The sequence below is a fragment of the Heterodontus francisci genome, chromosome 34 (genome assembly GCF_036365525.1).
Source record: "Heterodontus francisci isolate sHetFra1 chromosome 34, sHetFra1.hap1, whole genome shotgun sequence".
NCBI classification, from domain to species: domain Eukaryota; kingdom Metazoa; phylum Chordata; class Chondrichthyes; order Heterodontiformes; family Heterodontidae; genus Heterodontus; species Heterodontus francisci.
In genome coordinates, this window is record NC_090404.1 from 19,759,598 (window position 1) to 19,778,606 (window position 19,009).

The window sequence follows — 19,009 nt, forward strand, 5'->3', positions numbered from 1 at the left end:
CTGCTAGGGTTGTTTTCCTTCAAGCAGAGAAGGCTGAGGGGGGACATGATTGAGGTATACAAAATTATGAGGGGCATTGATAGGTTCGATAGGAAGAAACTTTTTCCCTTTGGAGAGGGGTCAATAACCAGGGGGTATAGATTTAAGGTAAGGGTCAGGAGGTTTAGAGGGGATTTGAGGAAAAGCTTTTTCACTCAGAGGGTGGTTGCAATCTGGAACGCACTGCCTGAAGAGGTGTTGGAGGCAGGAACCCTCACAACATTTAAGAAGTATTTAGATGAGCACTTGAAACGCCATAGCATACAAGGCTACGGGCCAAGTGCTGGAAAACAGGATTGGAACAGATAGGTGCTTGATGGCCGGCACAGACACGATGGGCCAAAGGGCCTGTTTCTGTGCTGTATAACTCTATGACTCTATGCCCCCTCTCTCTTTCCCTGCCCCCTCTCATTGCCCCTTTCTCTCTCTGCCCCCTTCTCTCTCTCTTTGCCCACTTCTCTCTCTTCCCCTTTCTCTCTCTCTGCCCCACTATCTCTCTCGCTCTGACAGTTACAGAGAGCAGGAACGTTCAGCAGATGGTTGATCAGTTTTTCTTAAATCTCATGTCAGTTTCACAGCTGACAGATCGTGACATCGGGAACAGCAATTTCTGAACTTCAGACAGATTCGGGGTTTTCCAGCAGGCTTTTAAAAAATCCCGAATCTGTTCCAAGTTCAGAAACTGCTGTTCCTGATGTCAGGATCTGTCAGCTGTGAAACTCAGCGTGATTTTTTTTTAAAAAGCCGATCTGCAAGAAGACGACAAAGGGAAATTTCTCATCTCCAGTCACGGACCCCTGATGAGGATGAGGAATGGCCCCGGGTACAGTTTACACCCGAAGGCCGGATGGAAACCTTTGGCAGGCTGGATCCTGGCCGTATGTTGGACAACCCTGGTTTACAGTGTGACTGGGGCAGTAGACAGTGAAAGTGGAGATGAACAATGAATGGAATTCAGCCATACACCTGAGCAAACCGATAAGTGGAAATTCCAGATCACTTCAGTTGCTGCAAAGTACAGGATATATTCAGTTTATACAGCTCATGCTCACTGCAGGATATTCACATGCAGTAACCAGTTTGTGCAGGGTTTTCAGAAATTACTTCAGACACACACTGCTGTGTAAATGGAAGCAGGTTTCAAATTCCTATTGACAGACCAATGTTTTTGCTGCAGACCAGCGACTTGCCAGCTACTGATCCTGCATTAATTTTAAGCCATGTCAAATGAGCTGTGTCAGTTCTCAGGTGGTCTAAATACGAACATACAAATTAGGAGCAGGAGTAGGCCACTCAGTCCTTCGAGCCTGCTCCGCCATTCAATAAGTTCATGGCTGAACTGATTACTCCGCATTTCCTTGATAACCTTCCTCCCCCTTGCTCATCAAGAATCTACCTACCTCTGCTCTCTATCTCTGTGAAGATATCCCACGATGGCAAAAACAAACACTGGTAATTGGTCATACATACGAACATATGAACTAGGAGTAGAGGTTGGCCATTTGGCCCCTCTAGCCTGCTTCACCATTCAAAAAGATCATGGCTGATCTGCTGTGTATCGAATTCCACACTCCAATCTACCCCCAATAACCTTTGATTTCGTTGCCGAACAAGACCTTAAAAATATTCAATGACCACGCCTCCACCACCTTCTGAGGCAGAGAGTTCCAAAGGTGCACAAACCCTCAGAGATAAAATTTCTCCTCATCTCTGTCCTAAAAGGGCGAGCCCTAATTTTAAAACAGCGCCCCCTAGTTCTGATAGAAAAGCAAAATACTGCAGATGCTGGAAATCTGAAATAAAAACAAGAAATGCTGGAAATACGCAGCAGGTCTGGCAGCATCTGTGCAGAGAGAAGCAGAGTTAACGTTTCAGGTCAGAGACCCTTCTTCAGAACTGAACTCACCCACAAGAGGAAACATCCTCCCCACATCCACCTTGTCAAGACTGTTCAGGATCTTATAAACTTCAATCAAGTCTCCCGTCATTCTTCTAAACTCCAGTGAAAACAAGCCCAGTCAGTCCAACCTTTCCTCATAAGACAACCCGCTCATTCCAGGTATCAATCTAGTAAACTTTCTCTGAACCGCCTACAATGCATCTGCCTCCTTCATTAAATAAGGAGAACAAAACTGCACAACAGTATTCGAGGTGTGATCTCACCAATGCCATGTATAACTGAAGCATAACATCCTTACTTTTATTTTCAATTCCTCTCGTTCTCAAGGATAGCATTCCATTAGCCTTCTTTATTACTTTTTGTGACTCATGCACTACAATACTTAGATCCCTCTGCACCTCAGAGTTCTGCAGTCATTCTCTGTTTAAGAAATACTCTGTTTTTATTCTTCCTACCAAAGTGAACAACTTCACATTTTCCTACATTATACTCCACCTGCCAGATTTTGATCACTCATTAAACCTAACTAGATCGGTTTGCAATCTCCATACGTCCTCTTCACAAAATACTTTCCTACCTATCTTAGTGTTATCTGCAAATTTAGCCACCATGCCATTGCTCCCCTCATCTAAGTCATTGATATAAATTGTAAAAGGTTGAGGCCCCAGCACAGACCTCTGCAGGACTCCACCTATCACATCCTGCCAATCAGAAAAGGACCCATTTATGTATACTCTCTGTTTTCTGCCAGCCAGCCAATCTTCCATCCATGTTAACATTTTACCCCCAAACACCATCAGTTTATACTTTGTACAATAACCTATTATGTGGCACCTTGTCAAATGCCTTCTGGAAATCCAAGTACAGTACGTTAACGGGCTCCCCTTTATCCACAGTGAATGTTACTCCTTCAAAGGACTCCAATAAATTGGTTAAACATGATTTCCCTTTCACAAAACCATGCTTGCTATTCCCGATTACCTTGACTTTTTCTCTGTGCCCAGCTATAGCCTCCTTAATGATCGATTCTAACACCTTCCCCACAACAGCCCTGCGTATACACACACCTCCTGTTTGGCCATTTACAAAAGACTGACACAATGAAGTTGTGAAGCAGCATGCAGTTCCACCCACTTGCTTTCCTGGTTGAAGTTCATTTTCACTGAGGGGGAAGAAAATAAAAAATAAAGACAACATAAAAACAGCTTTGTGGTTGTCCGACATGACAAAAAAATTGGAACTGTCAGTGGTTAAGGCCGGAAGGGGAGAAGCCATTGGTGGATTTCTGAAACCCCAATGTTGGAAATCCGCTATTTAGCGGAAACTTCTCATCCGAGTTACTTGTGAGCTCGTTGGTGTGTCAGCAGGTTGGAGGACCGAGTGAATCCCATTCCACACTCTGAACAGGTGAATGGTCTCTCCTCAGTGTGAACTCGTTGGTGTTTCAGAAGGTCGGATGAAGTAGTGAATCCCTTCCCACACTCGGAGCAGGTGAACGGCCTCTCCCCAGTGTGAACTCGCTGGTGTATTAGAAGTTGAGATGACTGAGTGAAACCCTTCCCACATTCTGAGCAGGTGAACGGCCTCTCCCCACTGTGAACTCGCTGATGTGTCAGAAGGCTGGATGAAGTCGTGAATCCCTTCCCACACTCTAAGCAGGTGAACGGCCTCTCCCCGGTGTGCACTCGCTGGTGTCTCAGCAGGTCGGATGAAGTGGTGAATCTCTTCCCACACTCTGAGCAGGTGAACGGCCTCTCCCCAGTGTGAACTCGATGGTGTCTCAGCAAGGAGGATGACTGAGTGAATCCCTTCCCACACTCTGAGCAGGCGAATGGCCTCTCCCCAGTGTGAACTCGCTGGTGTTTCAGCAGGGTGGATGAACTATTGAAGCCTTTCCCACACTCGGAGCAGGTGATTGGCCATTCTCCAGTGTGAACTCGCTGGTGTATCAGCAGGGCGGATGAATCAGAAAATCTGTTCTCACACAGGGAGCAAGTGAACGGCCTCTCCCCGCTGTGAAGTCGCTGGTGTGTCAGCAGGTGGGATGATCGAGTGAATCCTTTCCCACACTCAGAGCAGGTGAACGGCCGCTCCCCAGTGTGAACTCGCCGGTGTGTCAGCAGGTGGGATAACTGAATGAATCCCTTCCCACATTCGGAGCAGGTGAATGGCCTCTCCCCAGTGTGAATGCGCTGGTGTTCAGTGAGATAAGATGATTGCCTGAACCCAGTCCCGCAGTGAGAGCACCTGAATGGTCTCTCATCAGTGTGAACATGTTGATCGGACATCAGTTCCTGAGAACTTTTATTGGAATTCCCACAGAATGGATATTTAAATGGTCTCTCCCAGTGTGAACTCACTGATGTGTCAGCAGGTCGGATGATTGAGTGAATCCCTTCCCACACCCGGAGCAGGTGAACAGCCTCTCCAGGTTGTGACTGCATGGATGAGTTTCCAGCTCAACTGGATAATTCAATCCCTTTCCACAGTCCCCATATTTACACTGTTTCTCCCCAGTGTGACTGCTCTTGTGTTTTGACAGGCCAGATGTTCGGCTGAAACCTCGTCCACACACAGAACACGTGTACAGTTTCTCCCCACTGTGATCGGTGCTTTTTCCTTTCACGTTCAAAATCTGGTGAGATTCAGGTTGTGATAAATTGGGCGACTCCTTCAGATCCTGATCTGACGTTTGCTTTACATTTCACGGCTGCAATTCCTCCGCTTCTGAAACCCTGTGAACTTGATTTAAAACAGAAAAAAACAAAGTGCGTGAGAGAATCCATAAAAACACAAAGGCAGGTTGTGAAACGGAACTGAATGAATCTGGTAATTTATGGGTCTGGCACTAGGAAAAAATGACCATGAAAGCTGCTGGATTGACGGACAACCCCAATTAGTTCACTAATATCTTTCAGGGAAGGGAACCTGCCACCCAGTCTGGACCTACACAAGACTCTGCCCTCCATGGGAAAAGAGAGAGAGAGTCAGAGCGAAGTGGGAAGGGCAGGGAGAGGAGAGGTATTTTGTATATCAACAACTCGACCAGAACTTTGACAGAACCTCCCAAACCCTCAACTTCCAGCATCTAGAAGAACCAGGTTAACAGGTATATGTGAACACCATCACCTCCAAGTCACATACCATCCTGACTTGTCTGACATCCAGTGCTGGATGAACAAAAATTTCCTCCAATTAAATATTGGGAAGTCTGAAGCCATTGTCTTCAGTTCCTGCAACAAATTCCACTCCACAATCATCAACTCTATCCCTCTCCCTGGAAACTGTCTGAGGCTAAACCGGACTGTCCATAACCTTAGTGTCATATTTGACCCCGAGATGAGATTCCAACTGCATATCGGCGCCATCACTCAGACCGCCTATTTCCACCTCAGTAACATCACCACTGCCTCAGCTCATCTACCTCGGAAACTTACATCCATGTATTTGTTACCTCTCAACTTGACTATTCTAACACACTCCTGGCCGGCCTCCCACATTCTACCCTCTGTAAACTTGAGATCATCCAAAACTCTGCTGCCTGTGTCCTTACTCGAACCCAGTCCTGTTCACCCATCACCACTGTGCTCACTGGCCTACACAGGCTCCCAGTTAAGCAGCACCTCAATTTTATAATCCTCAACCTTGCTTTCAAATCCCTCCATTCCCTCCCCCCTCACTATCTCTATAATCTCCTCCAGTCCTACAACCCTCCGAGAGATCAGGGATCATCTAATTCTGACATCTTGAACATCCCTGATTTTCATTGCTCCACCACTGGTGGCCGTGCCTTCAGCTGCCAAGGCCATAAGCTTTGGAAATCCCTCCCTAATCCTCTCCACCTCGCTTTCCTCATTTCAGACACACCTCTTTGATCAAGCTTTTGGTCATCTGTCCTAATATTTCCTTATGTGGCTCAGTGTCAAATGTTGCTTTATAAACACTCCTGTGAAAAGCCTTGGAACATTTTATTACATTAAAGGTGCTACATAAATACAAGTTGTTGTTAACTTGGACATTTATCACCGTTCCTTCATCACTGGGTGAAAATCCTGTAACTCCTTCCCTAACACCATTGTGGGAGCATCTTCACCACACGGACTGCAGCGGTTCAAGAAGAAGGTCCACCATCACCTTCTCAATGGACAACTGGGGATTGGCAATACATGCTGGTCTGGTTAGTGACACCCATATTCCAGGAGTGAAGTAACAACATCGGAACATGAAAAATAGATGAAAAGTCTCGACAGAAATATTTGTTATGAAAACAATACTCTTTTACATTGAGTGGTTGGTGTCCATTTAGAAACCTCATCTCCCCTGGAATCTATCTCCCTTGACAGTCTCACAGTGGAAACTGTGGGCCTGACTGGGCTCAAAAGTATTCGGGATTAAACCCAGCATCTTCTCCTCCATCTCCACTCCAGATCAAACTGATGCAACAAAAAAGACCTAAACAGGAGATCAGGGACCAACTTCTGCCTGCAGCTTGGAACTCGGAGTGGGAGAAGGAGGAAGAATGAGGAGAGGCAACATAGTCCAACACTCATAGCAACCTACAATCCACCTACATTACCTGGATAGGGAGACAGAGTTTAGAAACACTCAGCAACACGACTCCAGTAAAACATCCCAGGAGGAAAAGGGGGAGCAGTGTGTGTACCTGCCCTGATATCCCCCTCCCCAGGCCTGTCAGTCAAACCCCCCACTCCTCCCAGTCCACAGCTCAGCCTATCAGCTTGCAGCTTCCTGCACCTTGAGCCAGCCCTGCCCAGGTGTGGCCCAGTCCAAGGGGAGTCTTTGTGGAAACAGGGAGTGGGGGAGGAGGGACCTCCTGCCCTGTGCTGTGTGCCAAATGGTTCCTGCCTCCCTCCCCTCGGCCCCTTTATAACTGAGCTCAGTTTCCTTTAAAGTTTTGTCCTTTGATGTTACAGTTTATTAATCTTTAATTCCTCCAAAAGAGCGGGAAATCTGGCGGCTGTTAACCCCGGGCCTGTCACCGGAAGAAGCCCCGCAGCTGCTGGCCCACGTCCGAGACTGGTGGCAGCTACAGGGGCTGGAGTGCATCATTGATGCCAAGAAGCCACACTACCAGAAGGACGTGGAGGCTTTGGAGAGGGTACAGAGGAGGTTTACCAGGATGTTGCCTGGTCCGGAGGGCATTAGCTATGAGAAGAGGTTGGAAAAACTCGGATTGTTTTCACTGGAACGACGGAGGTGGAGGGGCGACATGATAGAGGTTTACAAAGTTATGAGCAGCATGGACAGAGTGGATAGTCAGAAGCTTTTTCCCAGGGTGGAAGAGTCAGTTACTAGGGGACAGAGGTTTAAGGTGCGAGGGGCAAAGTTTAGAGGGGATGTGCGAGGCAAGTTGTTTACACAGAGGGTGGTGAGTGCCTGGAACTTGCTGCCAGAGGAGGTGGTGGAAGCAGATACGATAGCGACGTTTAAGAGACATCTTGACAAATATATGAATAGGAAGGGAATAGAGGGATATGGGCCCCGGAAGTGCAGAAGGTGTTAGTTTCGGCAGGCATCAAGATCGGCGCAGGCTTGGAGGGCCAAATGGCCTGTTCCTGTGCTGTACTGTTCTTTATTCTTATAATGGCATTTTCGAACATAGAATATAGAACACAGAAAAAATACGGCACAGAAGGAGGCCACTGAGCCCATCGAGTCCACACCGGCCGAATAAGCTATCCACCCAAACTAATCCCACTTTCCAGCACCTGGTCCATACCCCTGCAGGTTACAGCATTTCAGGTACATGTCCAGGTACCTTTTAAAAGAACTGAGGGTCTCTGCCTCCAACACCATTCCTGGCAGTGAATTCCAGACCCGCTGGGTGAAAAGTTTTTCCTCATGTCCCCTCTAATCCTTCTACCAATCACCTTAAATCTGTGCCCCCTGGTAACAAACCTCACCACCAGGGGAAACAGGTCCTTCCTGTCTACACTATCTAGGCCCCTCATAATTTTGTACACCTCAATTAAGTCACCCCTCAGCCTCCTCTGTTCTAAGGAAAACAACCCTACCCTATCCAATCTTTCCTCATAGCTGCAACCTTCGAGCCCTGGCAACATTCTTGTAAATCTCCTTTGCATTCTCTCCAGAGCAATTATATCCTTTCTGCAATATGACCAGAACTGTACGCAATCCTCCAGCTGTGGCCTAACCAGCGTTTTATAAAGTTCCAGCATTACATCCCTGCTTTTGTATTCTATACCTCGGCCAATAAAGGAAAGCAATCCTTATGCCTTCCTCACCATTCTATCTACCTGTCCTGCCACCTTCAGGGACCTGTGGACATGCACTCCAAGGTCTCTCACTTCTACCTCTCTCAATATCCTCCCATTTATTGTGTATTCCCTCACTTTATTTGCCCTCCCCAAGTGTATTACCTCACACTTCTCTGGATTGAATTCCATTTGAACCTTTTCTGCCCACTCAACCAAACCATAGATATCATTCTGGAGTCTACAGCTATCCACTTCACTATCAACTACACGACCAATTTTTGTGTCATCAGCAAATTTCCCAATCATGCCTCCCACATTTAAGTCCAAATCATTAATATATATCACAAACAGCAAGGGACCCAACAATGAGCCCTGTGGAGCACCACTGAAAACCGCTTTCCATTCACAAAAACATCCGTCGACTACTACCCTTTGTTTCCTGTCACTGAGCCAATTCTGGATCCAATCTGCCACATTCCCCTGTAACCCATGGGCTTTCATATTATTGACCAATCTGCCATGCGGAACCTTGTCAAATGCCTTACTAAAATCCATGTAAACCACATCCCCGCACCACCCTCATTAATCCTCCTTGTTACTTCCTCAAAAAACTCAATAAAGATAGTAAGACATGACCTTCCCTTAACAAATTCATGCTGACTATCCCTGATTATTCCTTGCCTTTCTAAGTGACAGTTTATCCTGTCCCTCAGAATAGATTCTAATAATTTACCCGCCACCAAGGTCAGACTGACTGGCCTGTAATTACCTGGCTTATCCCTCGCACCCTTTTTAAACAATGGTGCAACGTTCACAGACCTCCAAACATCTGGTACCTCACCTGTATCCAGTGAGGATTTGAAGATGATCCTCAGCGCATCTGCTATTTCCTCCCTGGCTTCCTTTAATAGCAAAACATCCGGTCCTGGTGATTAATCCACTTTCTGGGATGTCAGACCCTCAAGCGCTTCCTCTCTCATTATGCTCATCATATCTAATATTTCACACTCCTCTTCTTTACCTACCGTGTCGGCATGAACCCTCTCCTTGTGAAGACAGAGACAAAAAAACTCATTAAGAACCCTGCCCACATTTTCTGCATCCACACATAAGTTCCCTTGTTGATCTCTGATAGGCCCTACCCTTTCCTTAGTTATCCTCTTGCTCTTCTTTGGCCTCCTTATCTCGAGAGACAATGGATAAGCGTTTGGAGATGGTCAGTGGTTAATCTGCTGATAAAACATCTTCGGGTTTTCCTTGATTTGACCTGCCAATAATTTTTGATGCCCTCTCTTTGCTTTTCTAATTTCCTTTTTTACTTCACCCCTGCACTTTCTATACTCCGCTAGGCTTTCTAAAATATTAGATATTTGTGATTGTCATAAGCTTTCTCTTTCTGCTTTAACTTACCCCGTAAGCCTCTAGATAGCCAAGGGGACTCTAGATTTGGCCGTACCACCCTTTATCTTTGTGGGGACATGCCTACACTGTGCCTGTAGTATAATCTCGATCTTGAATGCCTCTCACTAGTTTGCCACTGATTTTCCTTCCAGAATCTCAGTCCACTTTCACCAGATCACCTCTCAGTTTTGTAAAATTTGCTTTCCCCCAATTTAGAACCTTTGCTTCTGTTTTATCTTAGTCTTTTTCCATGATTATGCTAAAACTAACTGTATTAATTTGAGTTTTTGTTTTATTTATTCGATGTTATTAAAGTTATTTTACAAAATGTTTATAAAAGGGGCCTTGGAGCATCAAGGCCGCCGAGAAGGAAAAAGCTGCCGCCCCGCTCGGTACAAACGCGGGACCGGGAGCTTCTTACTGGGGGCTTGCGGCCTACACCGGGTGTTTCTGAAGCCTCCCCACCGCCGCCGCTTACCGGCTGCAAAATAGTCTCAAATCCCTTTGCCCACCGCCATCACACACTCTGCGCATGCTCCAGACGCTGTTCCCAACTGCGCATGCACCAACTACTGTTCAGCAGTACGCATGCTCCAAACACCTGTCCGGCACTGCGCCGGCGCACTGTTCTCCTGTGGCGTGAATAGGGAACATTTTCAACCGCGGAGAAGATTGGGTAGAATTGCCGTCATTGTACCTCGCAACGTGTGTGGCGGAGCGAGCGGCGAGGTGGAGAGTCGAGAATCATCGGGCGCGGGAGAGATCGGTGAAGAACAGCGGCGATTGAGCGGGGAACTGAATGAGCAGCGATCCAGGCCAATGTGTTGATTTGGGCTCATTTCGCTTTTTTCCGTCCATTCAGCCGCGCTATCTTTATTCCTGGCATCTGCCTGTGACGTCGGAAGCAGTGACGTTGAGGCGGTGAGGTTGCATTTGCGCTTGTGCCAGTGGTGCACCACGTGGTGGTCGCATGGTCACAATGACATCTGGAAACGCGGAGCATGCACAGAACGATCGCAGACGTCATCGGTGCGGGCGAACATTTGCCATCGTGCCAGTATGAATGCGCGCATGCGCGCACTGACCACCACGCGATAAGACCCTCCGAGTCCATTCCCCTCGACAGTACCCGCTCCCTCCCGGCATATCTGCTTCAATCGCCACTTGCCCTTCCTGGCCACTCGCGGCCTGACACGCCACTGCCTTCCCCCAGCCGCCCTCTCCTGCCCTTGCCACATCCCCCCTTAGCTGCTCGCCTACCCCCACACCGAATCCCTCGCTCCCGCCCTCGCCACTTCCCACATGCCTCGCTGCTTTCCCCCATCCCTCCTCGGCTGCTCGCTCCAGGCCTCAATGCTTCCCCCCTCGGCCACTCACTTCCCGCCTCGCCGCTTCCCCCCCTCGGCCACTCACTTCCCGCCTCGCCGCTTCCCCCCTCGGCCACTCACTTCCCGCCTAACCGCTTCCCCCCTCGGCCTCTCACTTCCCGCCTCGCCACTTCCCCCCCTCGGCCACTCACTTCCCGCCTCGCCGCTTCCCCCCTCGGCCACTCACTTCCCGCCTCGCCACATCCCCCCCTCGGCCACTCACTTCCCGCCTCACCGCTTCCCCCCTCGGCCTCTCACTTCCCGCCTCGCCACTTCCCGCCTCGCCGCTTCCCCCCTCGGCCACTCACTTCCCGCCTCGCCACTTCCCCCCCTCGGCCACTCACTTCCTGCCTCGCCGCTTCCCCCCTCGGCCACTCACTTCCCGCCTCGCCACTTCCCCCCCTCGGCCACTCACTTCCTGCCTCGCCGCTTCCCCCCTCGGCCACTCACTTCCCGCCTCGCCACTTCCCCCCCTCGGCCACTCACTTCCCGCCTCACCGCTTCCCCCCTCGGCCTCTCACTTCCCGCCTCGCCACTTCCCGCCTCGCCGCTTCCCCCTTCGGCCGCTCACATCCCGCCTCGCCGCTTCCCCCCTCAGCCACTCACTTCCCGCCTCACCGCTTCCCCCCTCGGCCTCTCACTTCCTGCCTCGCCGCTTCCCCCCTCAGCCACTCACTTCCCGCCTCACCGCTTCCCCCCTCGGCCACTCACCTCCCGCCTCGCCACTTTCCCCCCTCGGCCACTCACTTCCCGCCTCGCCGCTTCCCCCCTCGGCCTCTCACTTCCCGCCTCACCGCTTCCCCCCTCAGCCACTCACTTCCCGCCTCACCGCTTCCCCCCTCAGCCACTCACTTCCCGCCTCGCCGCTTCCCCCCTCGGCCTCTCACTTCCCGCCTCGCCGCTTCCCCCCTCGGCCTCTCACTTCCCGCCTCGCTGCTTCCCCCCCTCGGCCGCTCACATCCCGCCTCACTGCTTCTCCCCCCTCAGCCGCTCACCTCTCGCCTCACCACTTCCCCCCTCGGCCTCTCACATCCCGCCTCACTGCTTCTCCCCCCTCAGCCGCTCACATCCCGCCTCACCACCTCTCCCCTCGGCAGCTCACCTCTCACCTCACTGCTTCCCCCCCCTCGGCCGCTCACATCCCACCTCACCATTTCCCCCTGGGCCGCTCACCTCATCACTTCCCCCCTCGGCCACTCACATCCCGCCTCACCACCTCTCCCCTCGGCAGCTCACCTCTCACCTCACTGCTTCCCCCCCCTCGGCCGCTCACATCCCACCTCACCATTTCCCCCTGGGCCGCTCACCTCATCACTTCCCCCCTCGGCCACTCACATCCCGCCTCACCACCTCTCCCCTCGGCAGCTCACCTCTCACCTCACTGCTTCCCCCCCCTCGGCCGCTCACATCCCACCTCACCATTTCCCCCTGGGCCGCTCACCTCATCACTTCCCCCCTCGGCCACTCACATCCCGCCTCGCTGCTTCGCCCCTCGGCCGCTCACCTCTCGCCTCACCACTTCCCCCTTTGGCCACTCACCTCGAGCCTCACCACTTCCCCCCTCAGCCACTCACATCCTGTATCACCACTTACCTCTCACCTCACTGCTTCCCCCCTGGTATCATCTCAGTGGGGCAGCGCAGTGGTTAGCTCCGCAGCCTCACAGCTCCAGCGACCCGGGTTCAATTCTGGGTCCTGCCTGTGTGCAGTTTGCAAGTTCTCCCTGTGTCTGCGTTGGTTTCCTCCGGGTGCTCCAGTTTCCTCCCACATGCCAAAGACTTGCTGGTTGATAGGTAAATTGGCCATTAGCAATTGCCCCTAGTATAGGTAGGTGGTAGGGAAATATAGGGACAGGTGCGGATGTGGAAGGAAGATGGAATTAGTGTAGGATTAGTATAAATAGGTGGTTGATGGTCGGCACAGACTCGGGCTGAAGGGGCTGTTTCAGTGCTGTATCTCTAAACTAAACTAAATCTCTTTTGCACCCTCTCCATGGCCTTGAAATCCTTCCTGGTGTAAGATCCTAACTGAAAGTTAACAGGCAGGTACAGCAAGCAATTAGGAAGGCAAATGGTATGTTAGCTTTTGTTACAAAGGGATGGGGTTTAAGATTCAAGCAGTTTTACTACAATTAGGGCGGCACAGTGGCGCGCACCGCAACCTCACAGCTCCGGCGACCCGGGTTCAATTCTGGGTACTGCCTGTGCGGAGTTTGCAAGTTCTCCCTGTGACTGCGTGGGTTTTCGCCGGGTACTCCGGTTTCCTCCCACCGCCAAAGACCTGCAGGTGATAGGTAAATTGGCCATTGTAAATTGCCCCTAGTGTAGGTAGGTGGTAGGGAATATGGGATTACTGTAGGGTTAGTATAAATGTGTGGTTCTTGGTCGGCACAGACTCGGTGGGCCGAAGGGTCAGTTTCAGTGCTGTATTTCTAAAAAAATAAATAAAATTAAACAGGACATTGGTGAGGCCCCACTTGGAGTACTGTGTGCATTTTTGGTCTCCTTACCTAAGGAGGGACATACTTGCCCTTGAGGGGATGCAATGAAGGTTCACTAGTCTGGGTCCTGGGATGAGGAGATAATTCTATTTATTCACAGAATGTGGGCATTGCTGGAAAGGACAGAATTTATTGCCCATCCCGAATTGTCCTTCAGAAGAAGGTGGTGAGTCACCTCCTTGAATATAACGGAGAGGCTTGTTAGGCCATTTCATAGAGAGATTAAGAGTCAACCACATTTCTGTGGGTCTGGAGTCACATATGGGCCAGATCGGGTAAGGACGGCAGATTTCCTTCCCTAAAGGAAATTAGTGAACCAGATGGGTTTTTAGGACAATCTGGTAGTTTCATGGTCACCAATACTCATACTAGCTTTTTTTAATCCCAGATTTATTTAATTGATTGCGTTTAAAAACCCTAAGCTGCCATGGGGGGATTTGAATTCATGTTTAGTTTAGTTTAGAGATCCAGCACTGAAACAGGCCCTTCGGCCCACCGAGTCTGTGCCGACCATCAACCACCCATTTATACTAATCCTACACTAATTCCATATTCCTACCACACCCCACCTGTCCCTACATTTCCCGACCACCTACCTATACTAGGGGCAATTTATAATGGCCAATTTACCTATTAACCAGCAAGTCTTTGGCATGTGGGAGGAAACCGGAGCACCCGGAGGAAACCCACGCAGACACAGGGAGAACTTGCAAACTCCACACAGGCAGTACCCAGAATTGAACCCGGGTCGCTGGAGCTGTGAGGCTGCGGTGCTAACCACTGCGCCACTGTGTCTCTGCATCATTAGTCCAGGCCTCTGGATTACTAGTTCAGTCACATAACGACGATACTACAGCACCCCCACTGTGATCCAGCTCCTCCGATGAGGAGAGACTGAGTAAACTAAGCCCATATTCCCTGGAATTTAAAAGAATGAGAGGTGATCTGACTGAAACATAAATTCTTAAGGGACTTGTCAGGATAGATGCTGAGAAAATATTTCCCCTGTCTGGGGAATCTAGAACACCGGGTCACAGTCTCAGGATAAGGGGTCGGTCATTTAGGACTGAAATGAGGAGAAATTTCTTCACTGAAAGGGTTGTGAATCTTTGGAATTCTCTACCCCAGGGAGCTGTGGATGCTCAGTCATTGAGTATATTTAAGACAGAGATTGATAGATTTTTGGGTACTGAGGGAATTAAGGGATATGGGGATAGTGCGGGAAGGTGGAGTTGAGGTAGATGATCAGCCATGATCTGGGTGACTGGCAGAACAGGCTCGAAGGGCCAAATGGCCTCCTCCATCTCCTATTTCTTATGTTCATTAAACCTCAGTCTGGTTCCTCTCAAGCTGCTGAGTGAGTGAATTAAATCTTTCTTGACAAATCACCAAGATACCAGACTACAAGTCATGCCCGAAACATCATTTATTGGTTACAAATCACAACTTAGTTAAATCTGGGCACACAGACACTTTATAGACATGTATAAACACATAGAAATGTAATCAGAGTTATCCAGTAGTTCAGCACTAATAGGGAGAGTATTTCACAAAACAAGTAACAAATACAGGGGTGAGAGTGGCCAAAGACCAAAAGGTCTGAAAATTAGTGGCCAAAGACAAAACGTCTATTTTTTGAGAAAGAATCCTGTAATTATAGCACTGTTATTGAAGCAAACTAGTTGAGTAATGGCAATTTTGTACAATCTTGCATATGTAATGAATAAAATTGCTCTGTACTCAGAATACAATTTCATGAGACTTACCTGACAGCTGATAATTGGTTTTACAGAGCTTCATGTTCTCAATGTCCTGCTTCTGCCTATTTATAGCTTGTTCATGTAAAAGGTGTTCTGTGAAGATGTGTCAACTTTAATGGAAAGTAACATATATAAACATACCAGATGGCACGTTCTGGTACCTTAGTAAGTGATGTGCACAAATCAGTAGGTATATAAATTAATAAAAAGTAACCATTTATGAGACTTTGACAATTCAGAAACTTGAACATAAGTGGGGTAATTTTTTTATTTTGTGCTATGACATAATCACCTGAACGAAGCAGAAAGCAAAACCAGGTAGGGAGGATTGTATACCAGTTATACAGCCTGTCCGATTTGCTGTCCATCAATTTCAATGGACAGGAATATCACATACATTGTGTTTGTGATTGGAGCATGTGATACTCCCGACCCAATTTTCTTTCAGACAATTATTTACCTTCAAGCACAAAAGAGGAAAATAACCTCATTAACTTTAGCAAATGTGGTGCCTCAATCGATAGAATGCTTGTTATTAAATATAATGACTCATGGTAGTTTTTACAATTTAAAATAATTAGTCACATTATAAAGATTCTGAACGAAAATATCTTGTTTGCAGTTCAGATCTTATTATAATCTTCATGAAAACGAAATAAAAATCTGTTGTTTCCTCTTCAAAGGGTCCAAATATTATGCACGCTAAAAATTGTACCAGATCTTGCTGACAACAGTGGAAAAGTAATGAGACTAGTGTTGTACCTCGAGGAAGCAAATCCTGCAATCTGGGACCCACTACCTGGTGGGACGTCCTGCCCCATGTGGCCAAAGATCTGCGGGTTGAGAATCTGCCTGTTCAGTGACCTTGGCAGAAACTCGTGACCTTGAGTAGACGTCATCCTCGAATCGAGGGACAGCCGACGATGACGACCTCTACAATAACAAGTTTGAGGTTCTGTTGCATCATCCCCAAATCAGGCGCAAATGTTTGGTCATGGCCCTGTGACAATGCAGCAAGTCCAATGGACAGCTGTATATCCCAACAGTGATAAACACTTCTGGCTCCTTTTTTTTAGAATTAGAATTAGAACATTACAGCGCAGTACCGGCCCTTCGGCCCTCGATGTTGCGCCGACCTGTGAAACCATCTGACCTACACTATTCCATTTTCATCCATATGTCTATCCAATGACCACTTAAATGCCCTTAAAGTTGGCGAGTCTACTACTGCTGCAGGCAGGGCGTTCCACGCACCTACTACTCTCTGAGTAAAGAAACTACCTCTGACATCTGTCCTATATCTATCACCCCTCAACTTAAAGCTATGTCCCCTCGTGTTTGCCATCACCATCCGAGGAAAAAGACTCTCACTATCCACCCTATCTAACCCTCTGATTATCTTATATGTCTCTATTAAGTCACCTCTCCTCCTCCTTCTCTCCAACGAAAACAACCTCAAGTCCTTCAGCCTTTCTTCGTAAGACCTTCCCTCCATACCAGGCAACATCCTAGTAAATCTCCTCTGCACCCTTTCCATAGCTTCCACATCCTTCCTATAATGCGGTGACCAGAACTGCACACAATACTCCAGGTGCGGTCTCACCGGAGTTTTGTACAGCTGCAGCATGACCTCGTGGCTCCGAAACTCGATCCCCCTACTAATAAAAGCTAACACACCATATGCCTTCTTAACAGCCCTATTAACCTGGGTAGCAACCTTCAGGGATTTATGCACCTGGACAGCAAGATCTCTCTGTTCATCTACACTACCAAGAATCTTCCCATTAGCCCAGTACTCTGCATTCCTGTTACTCCTTCCAAAGTGAATCACCTCGCACTTTTCCGCATTAAACTCCATTTGCCATCTCTCAGCCCAGCTCTGCAGCCTATCTATGTCCCTCTGTACCCTACAACATCCTTCGGCACTATCCACAACTCCACCGACCTTAGTGTCATCCGCAAATTTACTAACCCACCCTTCTACACCCTCTTCCAGGTCATTTATAAAAATGACAAACAGCAGTGGCCCCAAAACAGATCCTTGCGGTACACCACTAGTAACTAAACTCCAGGATGAACATTTGCCATCAACCACCACCCTCTGTCTTCTTTCAGCTCGCCAATTTCTGATCCAAAGCTCTAAATCACCTTCAACCCCATACTTCCGTATTTTCTGCAATAGCCTACCATGGGGAACCTTATCAAATGCCTTACTGAAATCCATATACACCACATCCACTGCTTTACCCTCATCCACCTGTTTGGTAACCTTCTCTAAAAACTCAATAAGGTTTGTGAGGCACGACCTACCCGTCACAAAACCGTGCTGACTATCGCTAATGAACTTATTCTTTTCAAGATGATTATAAATCCTGTCTCTTATAACCTTTTCCAACATTTTACCCACAACCGAAGTTAGGCTCACAGGTCTATAATTACCAGGGCTGTCTCTACTCCCCTTCTTGAACAAGGGGACAACATTTGCTATCCTCCAGTCTTCCAGCACTATTCCTGTCGACAATTACGACATAAAGATCAAGGACAAAAACTCTGCAATCTCCTCCCTAGCTTCCCAGAGAATCCTAGGATAAATCCCATCTGGCCCAGGGGACTTATCTATTTTCACACTTTCCAAAATTGATAACACCTCCTCCTTGTGAACCTCAATCCCATCTAGCCTGGTAGCCTGAATCTCAGTATTCTCCTCGACAACATTTTCTTTCTCTACTGTAAATACTGACGAAAAATATTCATTTAATGCTTCCCCTATCTCCTCTGATTCCACACACAACTTCCCACTACTATCCTTGATTGGCCCTAATCTAACTCTAGTCATTCTTTTATTCCTGATATACCTATAGAAAGCCTTAGGGTTTTCCCTGATCCTATCCGCCAATGACTTCTCGTGTCCTCTCCTTGCTCTTCTTAGCTCTCCCTTTAGATCCTTCCTGGCTAGCTTGTAACTCTCAAGCGCCCTAACTGAGCCTTCACGTCTCATCCTAACATAAGCCTCCTTCTTCCTCTTGACAAGCGCTTCAACTTCTTTAGTAAACCACGGCTCCCTCGCTCGACAACTTCCTCCTTGCCTCACAGGTACATACTTATCAAGGACACGCAGTAGCTGCTCCTTGAATAAGCTCCACATTTCGATTGTTCCCATCCCCTGCAGTTTCCTTCCCCATCCTACGCATCCTAAATCTTGCCTAATCGCATCATAATTTCCTTTCCCCCAGCTATAATTTTTGCCCTGCGGTATATACCTGTCCCTGCCCATCGCTAAGGTAAACCTAACCGAATTGTGGTCACTATCACCAAAGTGCTCACCTACATCTAAATCTAACACCTGGCCGGGTTCATTACCCAGTACCAAATCCAATGTGGCATCGCCCCTGGTTGGCCTGTCTACATACTGTGTCAGAAAACCCTCCTGCACACACTGGACAAAAACTGACCCATCTAAAGTACTCGAACTATAGTATTTCCAGTCGATATTTGGAAAGTTCAAGTCCCCCATAACAACTACCCTGTTACTCTCGCCCCTGTCGAGAATCATCTTCGCTATCCTTTCCTCTACATCTCTGGAGGTCTATAAAAGACTCCCAACAGGGTGACCTCACCTCTCCTGTTTCTAACCTCGGCCCATACTACCTCAGTAGACGAGTCCTCAAATGTCCTTTCTGTCGCTCCTTGATTAACAATGCCACACCCCCCCCCCCCCCCTCTTTTACCATCTTCTCTGTTCTTACTGAAACATCTAAATCCCGGAACCTGCAACATCCATTCCTGCCCCTGCTCTACCCATG

At 48.4% G+C, this 19,009-nt stretch overlaps 1 protein-coding gene across 1 annotated transcript in view; it reads right to left on the reverse strand.

Moving 5' to 3' along the window:
* The window catches only part of LOC137348699 (uncharacterized), a 146,794-nt gene extending 136,800 nt beyond the window's left edge, over window positions 1-9,994 (reverse strand). Inside the window, 5 exon segments of the mRNA XM_068013955.1 lie at window positions 2,517-2,640; window positions 2,921-3,101; window positions 3,281-4,681; window positions 9,020-9,224; window positions 9,321-9,994. Of these exon segments, the coding sequence (XP_067870056.1) occupies window positions 2,517-2,640; window positions 2,921-3,101; window positions 3,281-4,383 (1,408 nt within the window). The 5' untranslated portion in view covers window positions 4,384-4,681; window positions 9,020-9,224; window positions 9,321-9,994.
* Window positions 9,995-19,009: the final 9,015 nt, after the last annotated feature.